This window comes from Hermetia illucens, chromosome 2 (assembly GCF_905115235.1).
Source record: "Hermetia illucens chromosome 2, iHerIll2.2.curated.20191125, whole genome shotgun sequence".
NCBI lineage: Eukaryota > Metazoa > Arthropoda > Insecta > Diptera > Stratiomyidae > Hermetia > Hermetia illucens.
Window position 1 is genome coordinate 176,409,820 of NC_051850.1, and position 17,372 is coordinate 176,427,191.

At 45.1% G+C, this 17,372-nt stretch overlaps 1 protein-coding gene across 1 annotated transcript in view; it reads right to left on the minus strand.

Annotated features, from left to right (window-relative positions):
* LOC119650445 overlaps positions 1-17,372 on the minus strand; it is an 809,140-nt gene that overhangs the window by 202,108 nt on the left and 589,660 nt on the right. Inside the window, exon 18 of the mRNA XM_038053300.1 lies at positions 9,915-10,142. Coding sequence (XP_037909228.1) covers positions 9,915-10,142 — 228 coding nt within the window. The remainder of the gene's footprint in view (positions 1-9,914; positions 10,143-17,372) is intronic.

Here is a 17,372-nt window from a genome sequence, read left to right on the forward strand (position 1 = left end):
GCGTCTATTTCATTACTAGATATACCGTTGCATCCTTCATTTCTTTATTTTATTATATGTATCTTTTTTTACATTTTTAAGATACATTTTTAACGTGCTTGGCAGTTCAGATTCAAGAGCGGTTAGGTGCAATGCATGCAATATGCAACCACGTATAGATGCAATCTTATGCCCATAGTCAGTATCTGATTCCTCGGCAAGAATGCGGGTACTCTCAACAGTGGGAACCCTTCAGGTGCAAATTACTATTGCACTACACACAACTCATAGACGTGTCATTTCTTATGCATTGCACCAACACAACTAAAGTATCTAAGAGCGAAAAGTCCAAGTGGTTAAGTAATGTTCGAGGGCAGGAATATAGAGCGTAACAAAGTTGTATTCGTGCTCTTGACGTCAGGACACGGAACTATACGTTAATGTCGACACCATCTCATTGTAATTTGTCTAAGTGCTTGACAATTTTCCGAAATTTGAGCTGGAGAATGGTTGCGATAGTTACGGTGAAAACCTTGGGACATTTTAGTTCCGCTCTATTTCCTTGTTTGGAACAATTAAAATATACATAGTAAATAATTACTTTCTCACTTGTAGAAATCCTTTGAGTTGAGATTCAATTTTATTTTGCTGGACTTCTTTATAACAAAGGGTCGTTGTCGCTTTTCAAGTGGCGTGGATGACGGTGCCGAAACCCCGGGGTCAAGGGCTTTCCAGCTTTTCTCAGGCGAGATTTTTACTTTATTGAGATTGTTAAGAGTTGCCACAGGATTTTGCCCCCTAGATCCTTTTTAATATATAATGTAGATTTTCGCCTTTTTTCCATTTTCTCTTTGACAATTTAGAATCTTCAACCCTTTCAACCCTCGTTATTGTATGCATATAGTTTCAGAGGATAGCTGGGGGTACTTTGTTTTATTTGCCCCTTTTAGGAAGACATGCATTTTACCTGCTCAATATTTGCTTGTAAATAAAAGGGGTGCATGCAACAGCGTAATTTCCCAAATGCATTTAGATAACACCAAATTGGTGACCCGGGTGACAACTTGGGTGTTATCAAGTGTGAAGACAAAATAGTGCACTTACTACAAAGTAAACAATTTACCCACGTATAGTCATACTTGAAACACAGAACAAATGTTCTGAAGTGAGGGTGCAACTAGAATGGTGAATGTTTAAGCATAATGGAGTACCGGGTTTTCAGGGCTCGTACATTGTAGTCTCAATGAAGGGTATTCTCATGTCAGGGAATTGTAATTAATACAATGTTAGTTCAAGCTGGGGAAGGATAGGTTGTATTGAAGCTTTAATTGGGAATGGGTAAAATACTACTCACCAAACATTATGTAAAGTAAAATACAGTCTAATGTCATTTCCATACTCGATATGGTATCCCCAACTTTTAAAGAGAATTTCCTAATTTATCATTGCTTATTGGTTGGTTGTTGAATGGTTTTCCGGGATTCGCCAATGTATTTCAAGTGAATGTGAAACCCGTAGGTTTCATCTGGGGCGATGTACTGGCGATACTGAAAGCCAGGGGATGTTTGGGCCATGATCTGAGCCACAAGTGTAACATAGTTATTTTGACCCACAGTTGCGTTATTCTCCGGGAGGATTAGTGAGTGTGAGCACGTGATAGGTAGTCTAGGCACTACGCTCAAAGTCACTCTGCTCTGGGTTTCTGATTATAGGACCATTGAGCGAAAAAGTAGGTCAATAGACTGGGCAGGCGGAGATCCGCTCTCGATAGTTTCTCTGTGGGCGCAGTCGACGATCTGCCGGAGACTATGTATATGAGGAATGCTTACCACCTACGTTAAGTCAAGGAGGATTTGACCCTTCTGAAACGACCCGCTTGCGACGTCGTTTAGGACAGACGCGTGCAAAGGCTTACAGAAATACGGCAGTTTGATCAGAGCACTGGCTTATAGGTGACCATGCCGTCACATATGCTATGCCTTACAGCTCACACTGCTGATGTTTCGGAGAAAAGAGAGAAGCTCTTACTTGTGTTTGGCTAACTCTAGCGAGAGCCAAACCGCAGCCGCTAAGTAGTCAATTCTTTGGGAATTTCAGAGAGATCTTTGCATGCATTGAATGGCCGTGGAAACAACTGACGGCCTGCCAGGAGACCTTGGTAACAGATGTCAAAAATGGCATTTGTCAAACCGGAGACTCTAGCGTCGTCCGCCGGCCAGAGAAGGGCCATAATTTAAATTGTGCGGAGTATTAAGAATTGTAACCAAAGAGAAGATTCAAGCATCGTCATAAATCTGTAATAAAGTTAGGGTTCCTCCCTTTTGGCGGTGAAATTGGGCTTGTTTGGGTTGTTTCGCACTCTCGACCGAAGATACGATCGGACTTATTTCGGAAGTACTTGAGGAATGCTCGTACGCCCACCTGAAGGAGCAGGTAATTCGGCGCCTTTGGGTAAATGATGAAGCAAAGCTTTATCACTTGCCGAATGAGCTGACGTTAGGTTAGACGACCGTACTCCCTACCAGTTGCTTTGTGAAATGAGGGAGTTGAGTGGGGTAAGATTGACTCAGAATTACTGAAGTCTTACTGGCTGCAGCGACTTCCGGAGAGCATCCACGCCATCTTGGTCTACGCGGATTCGGGATCGCTGGAGGTGTTGTCCGCCACCGCCGATAAAATTTCACGAGATACAACTCGGGAGGTTGAGGAGCTCAAGTTCATGCTGACGCCACTGGCCGACGCGGTCAAAAAGCTCACAGCGACGGTTGGTACGTTGAGTTCAGGAGGTAGATCTTGATTGCAATTGCGGTCGAGATCTGCTTCCTGAAAGAGACGTCCTTGTAATCGCACGCGGGGACCCTCATCGGCGTCGACGTTTTGTTGGTATTATCAGAAATACGGAACTTAAGCGACGAGATGTACCACTGGATTCACGACAGCTACCTGTGGCGCGGCAGGATTCGCAGCATTCGAAATTTATTTCGAATGTTGTGAATGCGAACGAATAGATGGCGCGGATCTATCCACTTTGCGGAGCTCGCCACGGGAGTGGAGGACCGGCGAGAAAAGTGTGCCATGAGTTGGCAGAAAAGAAACACATGAAGCGAGACTCTCTTCTGCCTCTAACGAGCAAACAGTGACAGTCACACAAATTATTTAATAAAGTCTAATGGTTAAATCTATCGAGTATTGATTGTAAAAACCCAGTCTATGTTCCGGTGTACCTAAAAGTGTGGTTTGCAAAGAAATTAATATTAAAGTTAAATTGGTGACCCCGAAGAGCACAGTCCTAGTACTATCAGTATCCAAAGTGAAGAAAGAGAGGCTGGACCCTCACCTGTAAACATAACTATTGAACAACCTGTGCCCGATACCTAAGATGACTCGTTCTGTTCCTCTGATCTCGAGCGCGTTTTATCAAGTTAACCAAACATCAGCACCGCAGCCCCAGACGCCAGCACAGCAGCGCCAGACGTTAGCATCACTGCCGCAGCCACCATCGTTGCCGCCGCAGCCGCAGCCACAGCCATCACCATCTCAAACGTAGCTGACACCAGCATTATTGCCGCATCAGAAATTCAACGAGCGCGACCACCTTTCAACATTGGCAGCAGCAACTTAGGTTATAGATTATTTGGCAATCAATCTTCAAATTTAATTGTTAAAAGTTAAAATTGTGATAATATTTCAATAATAATAATTGAAAATCGCTGCAAGAGACGGCGTTAGGTGTTTCACATCGCGGGTTCTCCGTTTCCTTGGTGGTGTTTTTGGTCTGCGCTGGAGAGCGTCCGCTTCGGTGGTCATTTCTCTGTTCGTGCGTGCATTTGTGGGTGCGGCCTGCCGTGTCGGAGTAAAATTCACCGCGTTTCGTTATAAATTCACCGCGTCTGCATTACAACTCGTACTTTTCGTTAAACAAGATGTCGTTTGACAGCAAAGACGCGGCAGGCCCATCGGATCCGCAAGTGACCGCCCTCGCCGTACGCGTTCCTCCGTTTTGGAGGCGGAACCCGGAGCTGTGGTTCGTGCATTTGGAAGCGCAGTTCCAAATGTCCGGCATCACTTCGGACGCGACCCGCTTCAACTACGCGGTGGTCGGCCTGGACGAGGAGTCTATTCTTCTGGTGTCCGACGTAGTGAAGTCGGCATCGTACACACAGCTCAAGAGCGAGTTGATCAGGCGCCTGTCGGCAAGCGAGTCGGCAAAATTAGACCACTTGCTGGCGGGTTTAACGTTGGGTGATCGAACTCCCAGCCAATTGCTTCGCGAAATGGGGCAATTGGGTGGGAGCAAGATTGGCGATGACCTGATCAAGTCGCTCTGGCTGCGACGGCTCCCGGAGAGCACCCAGGCGATCCTCGCTTGCGTCTCCGGTTCCTTGGAGGAACTGGCGGCGACCTTGGCGGCCGTTCAACCACCGTCGGATGAGGTGGGTGACTTGAGGCGCGAGATAGCCGCTTTAACAGCCAATGTGGCCGAGATGCGGGCGACGTTGGACGCTCAGCGTTCGGGCGCCAGATCGCGAGCACGCTCGCGGTCTGCCACCCGAAAAGGGCGATCAGGTAGCAGGTCGTCAGGACAGTCCGCGGACCGAGGGATTTGCTGGTACCATCGCAGATTCGGGGATAAAGCGACAAGATGTACGCTACCGTGTAGATTCGCTCCTACCGCAAAAAAATAGGTCCGCGGGGGGTCTTGGCGACGGCCACCCAGAACGTAGCGCCACGTCGCCTAACTATTTTCGACCCCCTCAGCAGGCGCAGCTACCTCATCGATACTGGTGCGGAGGTTTCGGTTCTTCCCGTACCTCGGCAACATCAACTTTTACCACAACCGCTCAAACTTGCGGCAGCAAATTCCTCCCGCATAATGACGGTGTACCTAAAAGTGTGGTTTGCAAAGAAATTAATATTAAAGTTAAATACCCGAAGCGTAGTACAGCGTCGCCTTACAATCTTCGACCCTCTAAGCAAACGTTATTTCCTGGTCGATACGGGCGCTGAGGTGTCGGTTCTCCCTATACCCCGCCCTAAGACCCTAATTACGCAAAATCTACGACTGGCGGCTGTGAACTCTTCTCCCATTCGGATCTATGGTTATAGGCAGGTAGAATGCGTCGAAAGGTTTCGTGGCATCTCGTTCTGGTAGGCATTCCCATATTAGCCGCAGATTTCCTGTGTCACTGTGGGCTGTTGGTGGACTTCCAGAACATGGCTTTGACAAACCCCGCAACTTATAAACGTCAATGAAAATTTCTACCTGTTAAGAGAGACTCTTTCGATAATTAGGACGTTGCCGACCACCGCATTCGCGCACTCCTCAGAAAGTACCGCAACATTATTATGTAAAGTAGTTTCTCCCGGCCGGTTAAGCACAATGTACAGCACCACATTGACACTATCGCCTCTCCAATCTTCTCAAAGGTGCGTCCACCTTCACCCCAGAAGCTAGCTGTTGCGAAGAGAGAGTTTGAAGATTTAATCATTTGGTCCCTAAGCCGAGCGGTGAATGGCGACCATGCGGAGATTATAGTTATTATAGTTCCAGACTGATATCCCATTCCACTCATCCATGATTTTGCGCTGATAAATTGCCGTGTTTTTACGACCTTGGATCTAGCTAAGGCGCATCACCAAATCTTGGCTGCTCACGAACACATTCCGAAGAGGGCTATTTGCATACCTTTCGGACTTTTGCAGTTCATCAGGGTATTTTTCGGCTTGTGCAACGCTGCGTAGACTTTCCAGAGGTTCATCCAATCTGTCCTGCGATACCAGAACATTTATTTTGTCTACATGGATACTGTTCTGGTTGCTTCCTTTTCAAAATTTGAGCACTTCGACTACCTCGAGTGCATTTTTCAATGTCTTGAGGCCGGACTTGTCCTAAACGTTGAAAAATGCAAATTCCTCCAGAGGCAGGTAAAATGTCTCGGCCACTTGATAACCCATGACGGTATCTCCAACCTGACCTACATAAGGTTGATGCGATAAAGAGTTTTCCCCGACCAGCCACGGTGAAGGGTTTGCGAGGGTTCTTGAGCATGTTAAACTTATATCGTCGTTTCTTGCGCAGGGCCGCTCATCATCAAGCGATCCCGAACGCCTACTTCTCTTTTCGGCCGATTTTCACAGGGAAGTATTTAAAATAGTACACGATCTTGCGCATTTAGGCATCAGGACGACGAACCGGCTTGTCACTGGAAAATACTTCTGTCCGTCCTTGAACTGACTGGGTGGATTACGCATTTCGATGTTCTAGCCGTAATCATCACGGAGCAGGGAGTGGAATTTAAATCTACTCTTTTCACGGAAGGAAAAGGCTCTTTGCCTTCAAACGGCATGGATCTACTGCATACCATCCACAGTCCAATGGTATGTTGGAACATTGGCACCGGACGCTGACGGTCGCAGTAATGGCTCGTGATGATCAGTCGCGGTCAAAGTTGTTGCCTGTCGTCCTCCTTGGCCTCCATACAGCTCAACGGGAGAAATTCTCGGCCAATCTTGCGAAGATGGTGTACCGGGCGAATCTGCGCCTTCCCCCCGACCTCGTGCTGGACATCAGAGCAGGATTAAGGGACTCTGGCATGCTGCGTCTACTTAGAGACGCGATTTCGAAGATGCGGCCAACACCCCCAGGGACCTTAACACGTCTACGTAGGTCCTCATAAGGGTGGATACTCCTCGGAGGCCACTGCAACCACTATACGAGGGCCCTTTCCGTCTGAGGTGGGGCCAAGTGGGTCTCCTTGTCGAGGCTGAAGGCCTACGACGAACCGCGGTCGCTTCAAAAAAGGGCCCCCGAAGTGTGAGATTCGCCCAATGACCCCATTGATGTGGCGGCACGTAGACTCTAGTCTCGTCCGCCGGCCAGAGAAGGCCCATCATTTAAATTATCCGGAGTTATCAGGAATTGTAACGAAAGAAAAGATTCTAACACTCTCATAAAACTGTGATAAGCTTCCAGAGGGAACAGTAGAGTGGTAAAATGGAAAGTGAATCAAGTGGCGATCAGTCGCAGCAAATCCTGAAGTTAAGGTCGTAGCGGAAAATGTAAAATAGCAAAAAGAAACTAACCGGAAAACTCAGAAGTATTCAAAAGATGTTTTAAGGCAGGCATATAGAGAGAAAGTGAAAGAAACAGCAAAGGAATAGAACGAAAAAATACCGAGACAGGGGAAAACAAGAAAACTGTAAACTGTCTGTGAAGTGATATAAAGAAAAGGTGGAGGATTCGACAAAACGGAGCGATTAAAATAAATACAAATAGTAAAGCCCCAAGAAGCCATCAGAGAAGATATAGCAAAACAGAATGGAGTCTTTCGAAAACTATTGAAGGGAGCGATTCGATAGGTTATAAAACGACAGGAGGAAATTACAAAACGGGCTGAGAATACCAGGCAGGACGGTACAAACTCTCAAGGAATAACTATTCGAGAGATGTTGGCAGGCTAAACTGGTAAAAGTGCGCTTGGTTCGATTGGAGAAGGGTGGAAGCCGGGTTTTCGGGTTCTGGCAACGGATTAGGTTTTGCAATTCTGGAATATCAGACCACTGTTCCACTGGTCCTCCAAGGTGGAGGTTGGGGAGGGTTGACAACCCTACACGGGCAAAACGACATATGTCCATACAGCAACAGATCAGATTTTATCTTTACGGCAAGCGATGGAAAAACTGTTGGAAAATGGCCATCAGTAACATCATCTTTTTCGCATGTGGTAAGACAAGAGAATGCCCAATCATGCCTCCTTTTTATCCTGGCCCTCGAAAAAGTGATCTGTGCAACGGCAGCCTATCTCAGCTTACAAGGAGCTCAGTTTCAAAGCTTTTACTGTACAGGATATTAGTTCTCATGCAATCTTAGGAGAGCTGGGTTCTCAGAGAAAAATTGCTGACGCTCACCCGCGTTTGACAGAAGAATCCTTTGAAGAATTTTTGGCCCTTATAGGAGGATGGACGATTCGGTAACCTATATAACGACGAAATCTATGAACGATACCATGACTGGTTGGTTGTGAATAAAATCCGGACCAATATGTTGCGGTCGGCAGGCCACTTAATCCGCATGGGTAAGGATCATGCAAACCGGAAAGTCTGTAAGAGTGACGCAGACCCTACTTCTGATGGAGCGATGACGTAAGCGAGGACGCATCTTGCGCTAAACCGAGATGTTTGGAGTTCTTTATTAAGGCAGGTTGTGGTAATGACGGTGATGGTGACTATCATTAACTTAATTTGAGGAGGGTATTTTGAAGCTTAAATATTTTATAAAAGCGTGTCCATGACTTTTTTTTTCAAATTTGTGGGTTGGATAACTTCCGAGAATGGTTTTTTTTTAATTGATCCCTTTCTAGGGGGGTAGCCCGCACAATTTGGAACTGACAACCTACTAACCTAGTTTTATTTGATATTGTTGGATTTGGTGAAAGAAAATTGTACGCCCTCCATGTGTATCGATGCGGACTACCCTTTAAGCTTGATGCTGAGACATATCATTCATGAGTTTTGACAGTTCCACTCGTAAAAAAGCCAATTTTATAAATACATGCTCAGCAGAACAAGACCGGACAAAAATATTATCTGCGAAAATTTAACCTGTCCAAGTAGCCTAAATTCTAGTCTGCTTTCAAGTCACAAAATAACGTGGACGAAATAAGGCCTGCTATCGCTTCAGGGCATGCTTCCATAGATAAAGTAACATTCGAAAGGTTGTGTCTACACTGGGATGACATTGAACTCCACTTTATTTTTTTTTAAGAAAAGGAGAGTCCTTTTTACGATGGAGTAATCCGTGGCGAACTTTGATCAAAGTTTAGGAAACAATTACTTTCTAATCGGTGACTGCCCTAAAAAAAATAATTCTTTGGCTTAGATCATGCAAAATTGTACTGACTCTAGCACTGATAGTCTTTAAGCAAAATTTGAGAAAAATGGCTACTATACGCTCCTCCCTCAGAAAATTGGGCCTCAAAAGTTTTCCTCAAACGTATGGGGACTCAATGGAGATGCTTTCGAATTGTCGGGGCTATATGAATCTTAGATTAAAATTCACGAGGTTCATATTAGACACTGTGAACTCCCATTATTTCCTCCATAACGTTTAAAAGCGATTCTGAATTACGAAAGTATTGAAAGGTGGGAAAAAGTAATGTGTATCCGATGAAGTTCAAAAGATATTAAATTTATTACCTCCGGCAAAAAAGTACCGATTTTGCTTGTAATATCAAATCTGTACATCTAGTTGATCTCCAGGACAGCAATAGCTTGACATTTTGTCAGCTGGATAGATTGCAGCACTGCACAATCTTGCAGAATATATGCATATCGATGTACAAGTTAAAGTTTAGCTAATATTTTTATGAGAGTTTGAGAGTTTGTCTTACGTTAGAGGCAGATATTACGTCAGTCAGATACGTTTGCAGCCTGGGTTCCGAAATATCGGCCGAATAATGAAGTATCTATGACTGAGCTTTAATTTAAAAAGACCAATGTATTGTTTTTTTTTAAATCGGGGAAGAAAAAGTTTAACTAGAAGGAAAGATAAGAAACATATATAAGACATGGGGAGGTAGAGAGAGTATCTTATATGAAATAGCTGCAAGCATCATTGATTGAGATATGGATATGACATTCAAGGATAAAGAAGCGAATTACTGATATGGTAAGAAATGTCTTAAATTTGAAAACTTTCCCAGGAGTTTCTTGAGGTTAGGAAGTTTGAAGGTCAGGATTCCTTTTTCACATGAAACAGAGTCTCAGGAGCAACAATCAATTTCCATGGAGCCGACCTTATAATCTCGGATATATGAAGAATTTCTCTCACGTTTGAAAACGTGCACTGGAACCATTTGAATTGCGAACCGTAAAACCAAAAATATAACCATTAAAATTATATATCGAAAATAAGATGTTGCGATCTAGATACTTACGTAACTTTCAATCAAATCGTTTCGATGTGGCACGAAATAGTTGTGGTCTTCCATGTCACGTCGTTTCTTAACTCGTACGAAATGTTCCATTGGATTAAGGTTTTTGCGAACACAAGCGCTCGCCAGGAATTCTTCCACGGACATTGCATCACGTAGATAAACTGTCGCGTAGCTATTATCTGGCATGGCCACTTTGAACGTTTTCTCAGGATCGTCACGTGAGTTCATCTGAAATGAGAATGAAATAGAAATGAATTTGATAAAAGTCTCGAAAGGTAAAATTAGATACGATTCAGAGAAGATGAGTTGAGAATGGTTCGGAAAGTATTTAAAAGTTTGGGGGTCCTGAAAATGGAGAGAATTTCCGGTGATTCGTTGATTGGTCGATAGTTTCTGGTTGTTCTGGGTGAAGTTTATTAGGTGCCAGCTTGAAAATGTTGCTGACGTGCTTTATTGAGTACGTTTTGTTATAACTGCAAGTTGCAGCTTGGCAATCGTTTTGTAAGCATGGAATCATTAAATGCTCCGTTTTTGCATGGACGGGGATCCCCCTTAAACTCAACGTAGAGCGGTCCCATCCACTACATTCGTCCATAGGTGTTACCGTTTCTGAGAAAAGTGCAAGTGACAGACAGAGATGTGCGAAGTTATAAGCTTTTCCATCATGCGTATCCCTTCTTGTGAATAAAGGAATGCTTGGTGAATGCGGATGAAAATATGCAAGTATGTATTTTGAGGAATGCGTGCGTATGCATCTTTATCCAAGGTGTCTGTAATGAAAGGTAGGAGAAAAACTCCCACCTGTGGACCAAAAGGTGGTCAAAGGGTAGTATAGGTCCCAGGGCGAAACGTGGATTGGTACCCACGATGGAGCATAAAACCTGGGAAATGCCTGCTGAACCAACATCAACAGCTCTACTACCAAACCCTATCTCCACCTCCACGTGGTGACCGCTGGGAGCTCTTTCTTGACGAAAAGCTGCAGACGGAGAAGGATGAAGGCGAGTCTCCCGCGCCTAAAAACGGGACAAATTGTACCAACTGGTCCTCCAGGTTGGGGGTTGGGTAGGGCTGACAACCCTACACGGAAAACAACTTGTTACGAAGCCACAACAGGAGCCTCGGACAGGATGGATTTTAAAACGACGGACCCGGCAACGACAACGGAACAACGATTTGCGCATTGTCTCATGGAACGTGCGCTCCCTGTACAGAGATGAAGCTGATGAGCAGCTAGCCGATACCCTGTCCCAATATAGGGCTGATATAACAGATGTCAGAACATGTAGGGGAGCCAATATAAACTCGGATCACTACCTCGTTGGCATGGTGCTCCGAGCCCGAATAACAATACCACCTAGAATCTCCTCTGACAATCAGGTGAGAGTGAACACTGAAGCCAGTCACAACACAACCCTCCGCGACACCTATAAGAGGGAAATGGATGCCGCAATAACTGCAGTCAACAGAGGACCTGGAGATGAAGCATCAACAAATGATCTTCACAATCACCTGAAGAACGTTATAATGGATACTGCCACAAACATACTTGGCCCCAGCCGCAAAAGGAGTCGGAACGGCTGGTTTGACGATGAATGTAAGCTAGCAACGGAACGGAAGAATGCCGCATAGCGAGTAATGTTGCATTCTCAAAGAACGCGGGCACACGCAGAGACTTATCACGAACTCCGTCGAGCGGAGAAGCGACTTCACAGACGGAAAAAGGAAGCCTGGGAGAACCAACAAGTCTGTTAACTAGAAGAGTACAGGGAGCAACCACACCAGGCGCGGAAGTTTTACCAACAAGTCAGCAGGATGAAGCCTTATACACCTCGATGCTCATCCAGACGCCAGACAGCTTTTAGGGATATCGAATTGGTGGACCTCAGCGCAAAACCGGGATGTCTGGAGTTCCTTATTAAGGCAGGCCTAGACCGAATACCGGTTGTTGCGCCGTTGATGATGATGTGGACCAAAATGACTATGGGAAGGACACCCGGAACAAGCAACCAATGAAGCACGAAGGGAGATTGCAACTTACAGTGCAGGAGTTTGGCACCCCTACACCACGGGTTTTTTAGGAGTAGCCAACGCGGTGATTGATATCCGTCCATTGTAGTGCCTTAGTGATGGATTACTTAGCCAATGTGGCATCTAATGCTACACCACTACTACTGTTGGAGAGAAAGGGTGTCTTAAAGGACCGCACTACTCCAGAAAATATCCTTTGCAAACACATGGAAAGCTTCTTTGGAGGAATCTGGTTGTTTGTCGGGTGACAGTAGAAGAAATATCGCGGGTACCACGGAGGTTTCGCCTTTATGGGAGGAGGTTCAAGTACTGGACCAAAAACCAGGAGACTGCCATACAATATAAAGATATTGATGAAGTTACGACAAAAAATGATTCGGACCACTCTGTGTGCGGTATAAGGAAAAGTTTTCACCAATTGGTCCGTCGAGCCTTTTATCTTATCATAATCAAATCTGTGTTGATCCAACCTCCAACTTCTTAATCCAACCTTCCCAGTCGTCAATTATTAAAAAATAATACTCGAATAGCCATGGCCGACGTGACACCAAAGAGCAAAAGGACTTTGCTCAACAGGTTCCCTAGAAATTAATTATAGGAAGGATGAACAATCTCAAAGATCAGCGGAATATTTATCGAAGAAATGGGAAAAACTAGAAGCCCTGATGATGATGTTCGATCTCCTTAAGCCAGACGTCCTGCAATTAGGTGTTCATGAGGAAGTGGAGACGGAATTTGGGGCGATCAAGGCATTGATCGAGAACGATCAGGCTCGGATTGTCATCAAATTGTGGACGGAGACCGGAGGAGAAAGTGGTCATACCGGGCGAATGATTAACTGTCGGAAATAGCATCGTTGGAATAGGAGGATTGACTGCCGCACATACATAACAACACTAACAATAATGTATGGGTCTGAATAAGCAAAGATAGATGGCATATACGTCTAGAGTTGCTATGCTCCTTTAAGCTTGACGTTGGGTGAATCCGAGGACATATTATACAAATTGATCTTGGATGTGATAGGGCGGGGGTCGAAAGTTATTGCCGGTGACTTCAATACATGGGCCCCAGAATGGGGAAGTTCGCTGACGAATGTATCCGGATCAGGCATTTGATAAAATAAAATGGCAAAACCGATCACGACGAGCTGACCCCGCTTGTGAACTGGATAAAGGGTGAAGAAAAAGAAAATAATCAGTTTAATACTTGCCGGTAGAGAACCTGACTTTTGTTCGTAGTTGACTAGCTCATGCTGTGTCCTGGATCATTAGCAAACACAACACATACAGTGATCACAAGGCAATCGTCTTTGGCCTGAAGACCAACCAACCAAACCAAGCCAATGAATGAGGAGGACGTCAAGTTGGTCTGCGAAAACAATTCACGAGCAAACATTTGTAAATGTTTGGCTGGACAAGGATACTATACTAGGCAGAGAGAGTCTTCTTGCATCGGAACGTCCTATGCCAGCGTTCCAGTTTCCCATTGGATGGCGAGTGGTATACAGTCGTCCGGTGGCGTTTGAAGACCAGGAGTTTGCCCAACTCCGAGAACAGGGTGGACTCGAACTCTATTCCCTGGTCACTAATGGCTTCGGCCGGAACTCCAAAGCGTGAGATCCATTCACGACAAAGGGCCTCGGCGTATGATTGTGTTGAAATGTCGGCCAGAGGTATTGCATCAGGCCATCAGGCGTGAACCTATCGATGATTGTGAGGCAATACCTGAAGCCATGCGAATCTCGCAAAGGGTCAATAATGTCAATGCGGATCATGTAAAAACGCTTTGTAGGCCGAGGGAATGTGACTACCTCTTTTCGTACGTGCTTGGTGACTTTCCACTTCTGGCATGCGATGCACTGTCTGGCCCAGGAATTAACATCCTTATTCATTGATGGAAATGTTTATAAGTGACAAGCCGATTCGCTGTCCAAATCCCTGAGTGCGCAAGATCGTGTACTGCATGGAATACTTCCTAGCGAAAAGCGGTTCCTTTTCAGAGGTCTCCCAGAACATTTAGGACATTGAGCTGAAAAGGGGAAACGGTCGAAATTTGTATTTGTAGTTGTCCCCTCTGAAGTACTGCGGCATCCTTCTGTGCCTCGGTGATTGTCGAAAAATTGAACGCAGCAGGGATCTTAACCTCTGAAACGCAAGACAAAGCTTCTGCAACTACATTATCCTTGCCGGACACGTGCTGGATATTACGGGACTACAATCTCTTCCGATGCTGAAAATCAGACGGAGAGCAGGGTTAGAATACGGATGAATCATCTTTCGTCCTGCTCCAAGGGAAAATAATAGAGTCATCCGAATTCATAGAAGGCAAACACACACATGGTTAGGGTCGTTAGGGTTCTGAATAAAAGTGTTAGGGGTTGGAAAATTCCAAGGAAAAAACGAAAGAAGTGATGCATTTTCAAAATGTGAAAGGCGGCAATCTCGAAAAGAGAAGAAATAGTAGAGAGGGAGCGAATGGTTCTTTCGGTCCCTGGAAGAATACTAAAAGCTAAAAAGGGCTCCCACCAGGAGGAAGAAAGCAGAACGAAATTGCCAAAATCACAGAAACAGCGTTACTGGCTTCAATTAAACGTCGTAAAAGGAACCGCGGTGATTCAAAGGAAAAAGCGGAGCATGAAAGATTAATGGCCCGAATATATTATCATTTCCCGTCCCCGTGACGTCTAAAATCTAAAATTTATCGCACTGTAGTCTGTCCTGTCGCTCTCTATGGTTCTGAGTGTTGTCCGACTTTAAAAGACAATGAACGGCGCCTTGCGGTAATGAAGCCGATGTTGCGTTGAACTAGTGGCTTGACACGTTTTGATAACGTCCAAAATGAGGATATCCGCGATCGATATGGGATTGCACCGATCGTACAAACACTGCGAGAGAGGCGTCTTCGATGGTGTGGCCACGTAATTCGCGGTAAAGAGAATTTACTTGCCAAGATTGGTCTGAACATCAAAGTCGATGATAAACGATCAAAAGGCTTGTCGAAATGACAGTGTTTTGATATCCTGGTGGGGACTTAAAAGCCTCGCGATTGCATCTAGATCAGACATTTGATAGAGCCAAATGGCGAAACCGTTCACGACGAACCGACCTCGCTTCTGAACGGAACAAGCGCTTAAGAAAAAGAAGAAGAGGAGGTGTAGGCTGTGGAGTGGGGCAGTAGATAGTGAATCAGGAGAATGATTTGGTTTGTCAGTGCGTACTATACTCATAGTGTCCATTAGGCCACTTTTACGCTGACTGAATAAAAGTGATGCAGCGGTGAAAGTTTTGCAGATGAGAAGCTGGAAATTAGGGTTAATTCATGAGAGTGTTTGAAAGGAATGCGTTTGTAGAGATGAAATCGCCAGTGACCCAGAAAGACACTGAAATCCGCAAGGAACCGGAAGGGTACTCCAGTCTTCCAAGGAAGCTTAAGTGGGCTCCACGCACCAGTAAGCCGTAATGCTTCAAAGAGCCTTACAAGAGAAAAAGTTCAGGAGGTGAATACCTCAACTGATTTGTCTGCATTTTCTTTCAGTTATAGTGACAGTTCTCTTCTCCCTCATCAAGGAGATTGCAAAAACTTGCGTTGACCGTCTTAATCATACCTGTGTTAACTAAGGAGGAATATATATGGTAGTGATTTGCTGGGAGAAATTCCCGGTTTGAACCTCGCCACCAACAGAGACCTTAAGCTGGCGATTAACGCCAGACCCGATTGGTTTATCAGCGCATTTGAGGCATGCTTGGTAGAAGGATTTTTTCCCGTTTAGTGAAAGAGGCAGAAGCTAGTTGATTGACGTTACACGCATGGCCATGAAGTTGGCTCGCGATGAGATATCCCACCACAGAGGCTGTGCTGTAGTGATCTGGGGCGTCAAAAGTGCTTTCAGTTTAGCTCATTGGGAATGGCTAAAAAACTCGTTGACTAAAATGCTGGTACCAGCTACTTATCTTAGCTTATCTAAGGTAACCTCTCGGAAAAGACTCTTTGGTATAATATGGATGCGGGATCTGGGCACCGTAAGGCTACGGCAGGAGCACCATAAGGCTCAGTGTTGGCTCCTTCTCTGTGGAGCGTGATGTATCATAGCTTCCTTGTCCTTCTCTTGCCGAAGGAGGCTTCGATAATCGGTTGTGGTTGTCCCCGTGGAACAACTTGAAAATATTGAATTGTACGCTAATGAACCATTCAACGCCATAAAAACGTGGGTGGAAGGATACCCTGGCAAGTAGGGCATGCTGTATAACGGAAAGATTACCAAACGCAACTAAACGGGGGACACTGTGGCAGCAATGGTAGAATGAATCGCATAGGGGTCGCTGGACTCATACATGCATTCCCGGTATTGATGGGTGGCTTCGGATTCCTAAAAAGGTATTGTGGTTACAGAAAGAATCTACATCGATTCAGATTCCTTCCTTTTATCCAGAATAACGTTGTAAATTTGAGGAACTAGAGCATGTTATGTTCTACTGGCGTCATTTTGCTGGCAGAAGTGAGGCAAAAGATGGACAAAATCGTCAGTTGCTTTTTATATTTTTTTTTAGTAGGAGTGCTATATATTATATAAACACATGCACTCCATATAGTGGAAGTTATCATTGTGATGAATTGCGCCTGTGTGGAATGCCCAGATTTCCCACCAGGCCCCGTCATGGGCACGTTTATGAACAGGTTGGCTAGCTGGGAAAAAATACCCCTGGACTAAAACGCCTATGGAAAGGACAGTCACCATACCAATCATAAATCAACATTGGCGAAGAAAATAGGTGGAAACTTAACAGGTAGGGCTTTTGGGAAAGCAAGCTCCCGGTCGTCGATAATGCTCGACTGCAGTGCCTTGGTGATGGATAACTTGGCCATCACAGCGTCTAACACCAGAAGCAGCTTAGACATGGAGGTGTTTGAAGCCAGTAAGTCCTCCCTAAAGCATCCATAACAAAAGCTCCGATATGTACGCCAAGGGGCGCGTGTCCCAGCGTAAGGGTCGCAAAAGGCTCTCTAAGATCGGGAGTCGGATTAGTTCAGGAGAAGTTCAATGATTATGAAGTCCCCTTTAAATTCTAGGATGTTGAACGATCTGGGCCAAAGGAGGTCGGCGTTCCATCGGGCCAGAAGGCAACGAACTAGATTGATCAGGAGGTGAAGCAGCATAAATACAAGGAAGTTCGAAGAACTACCGTAAGATTTCTTCTTCTATAAAGCGAAACAAAAGGGGCTGCTTCAAATAGCTTTGCGCAAAGGCGAGTATATACTCAGGAAGATACAAAGATCAGGCAGCTTCGCAAATTACATGTGTCGATCTTCTACTGAAAGTTGTTTGAGGTTCGTTTCCTCAGAAGAGCACAAGCAGTAACGAAGAAAGAAATTCCGGAGATTCGCAGTAGGATGGGAGACAATAAACGACGGTATGCCAAACAAATG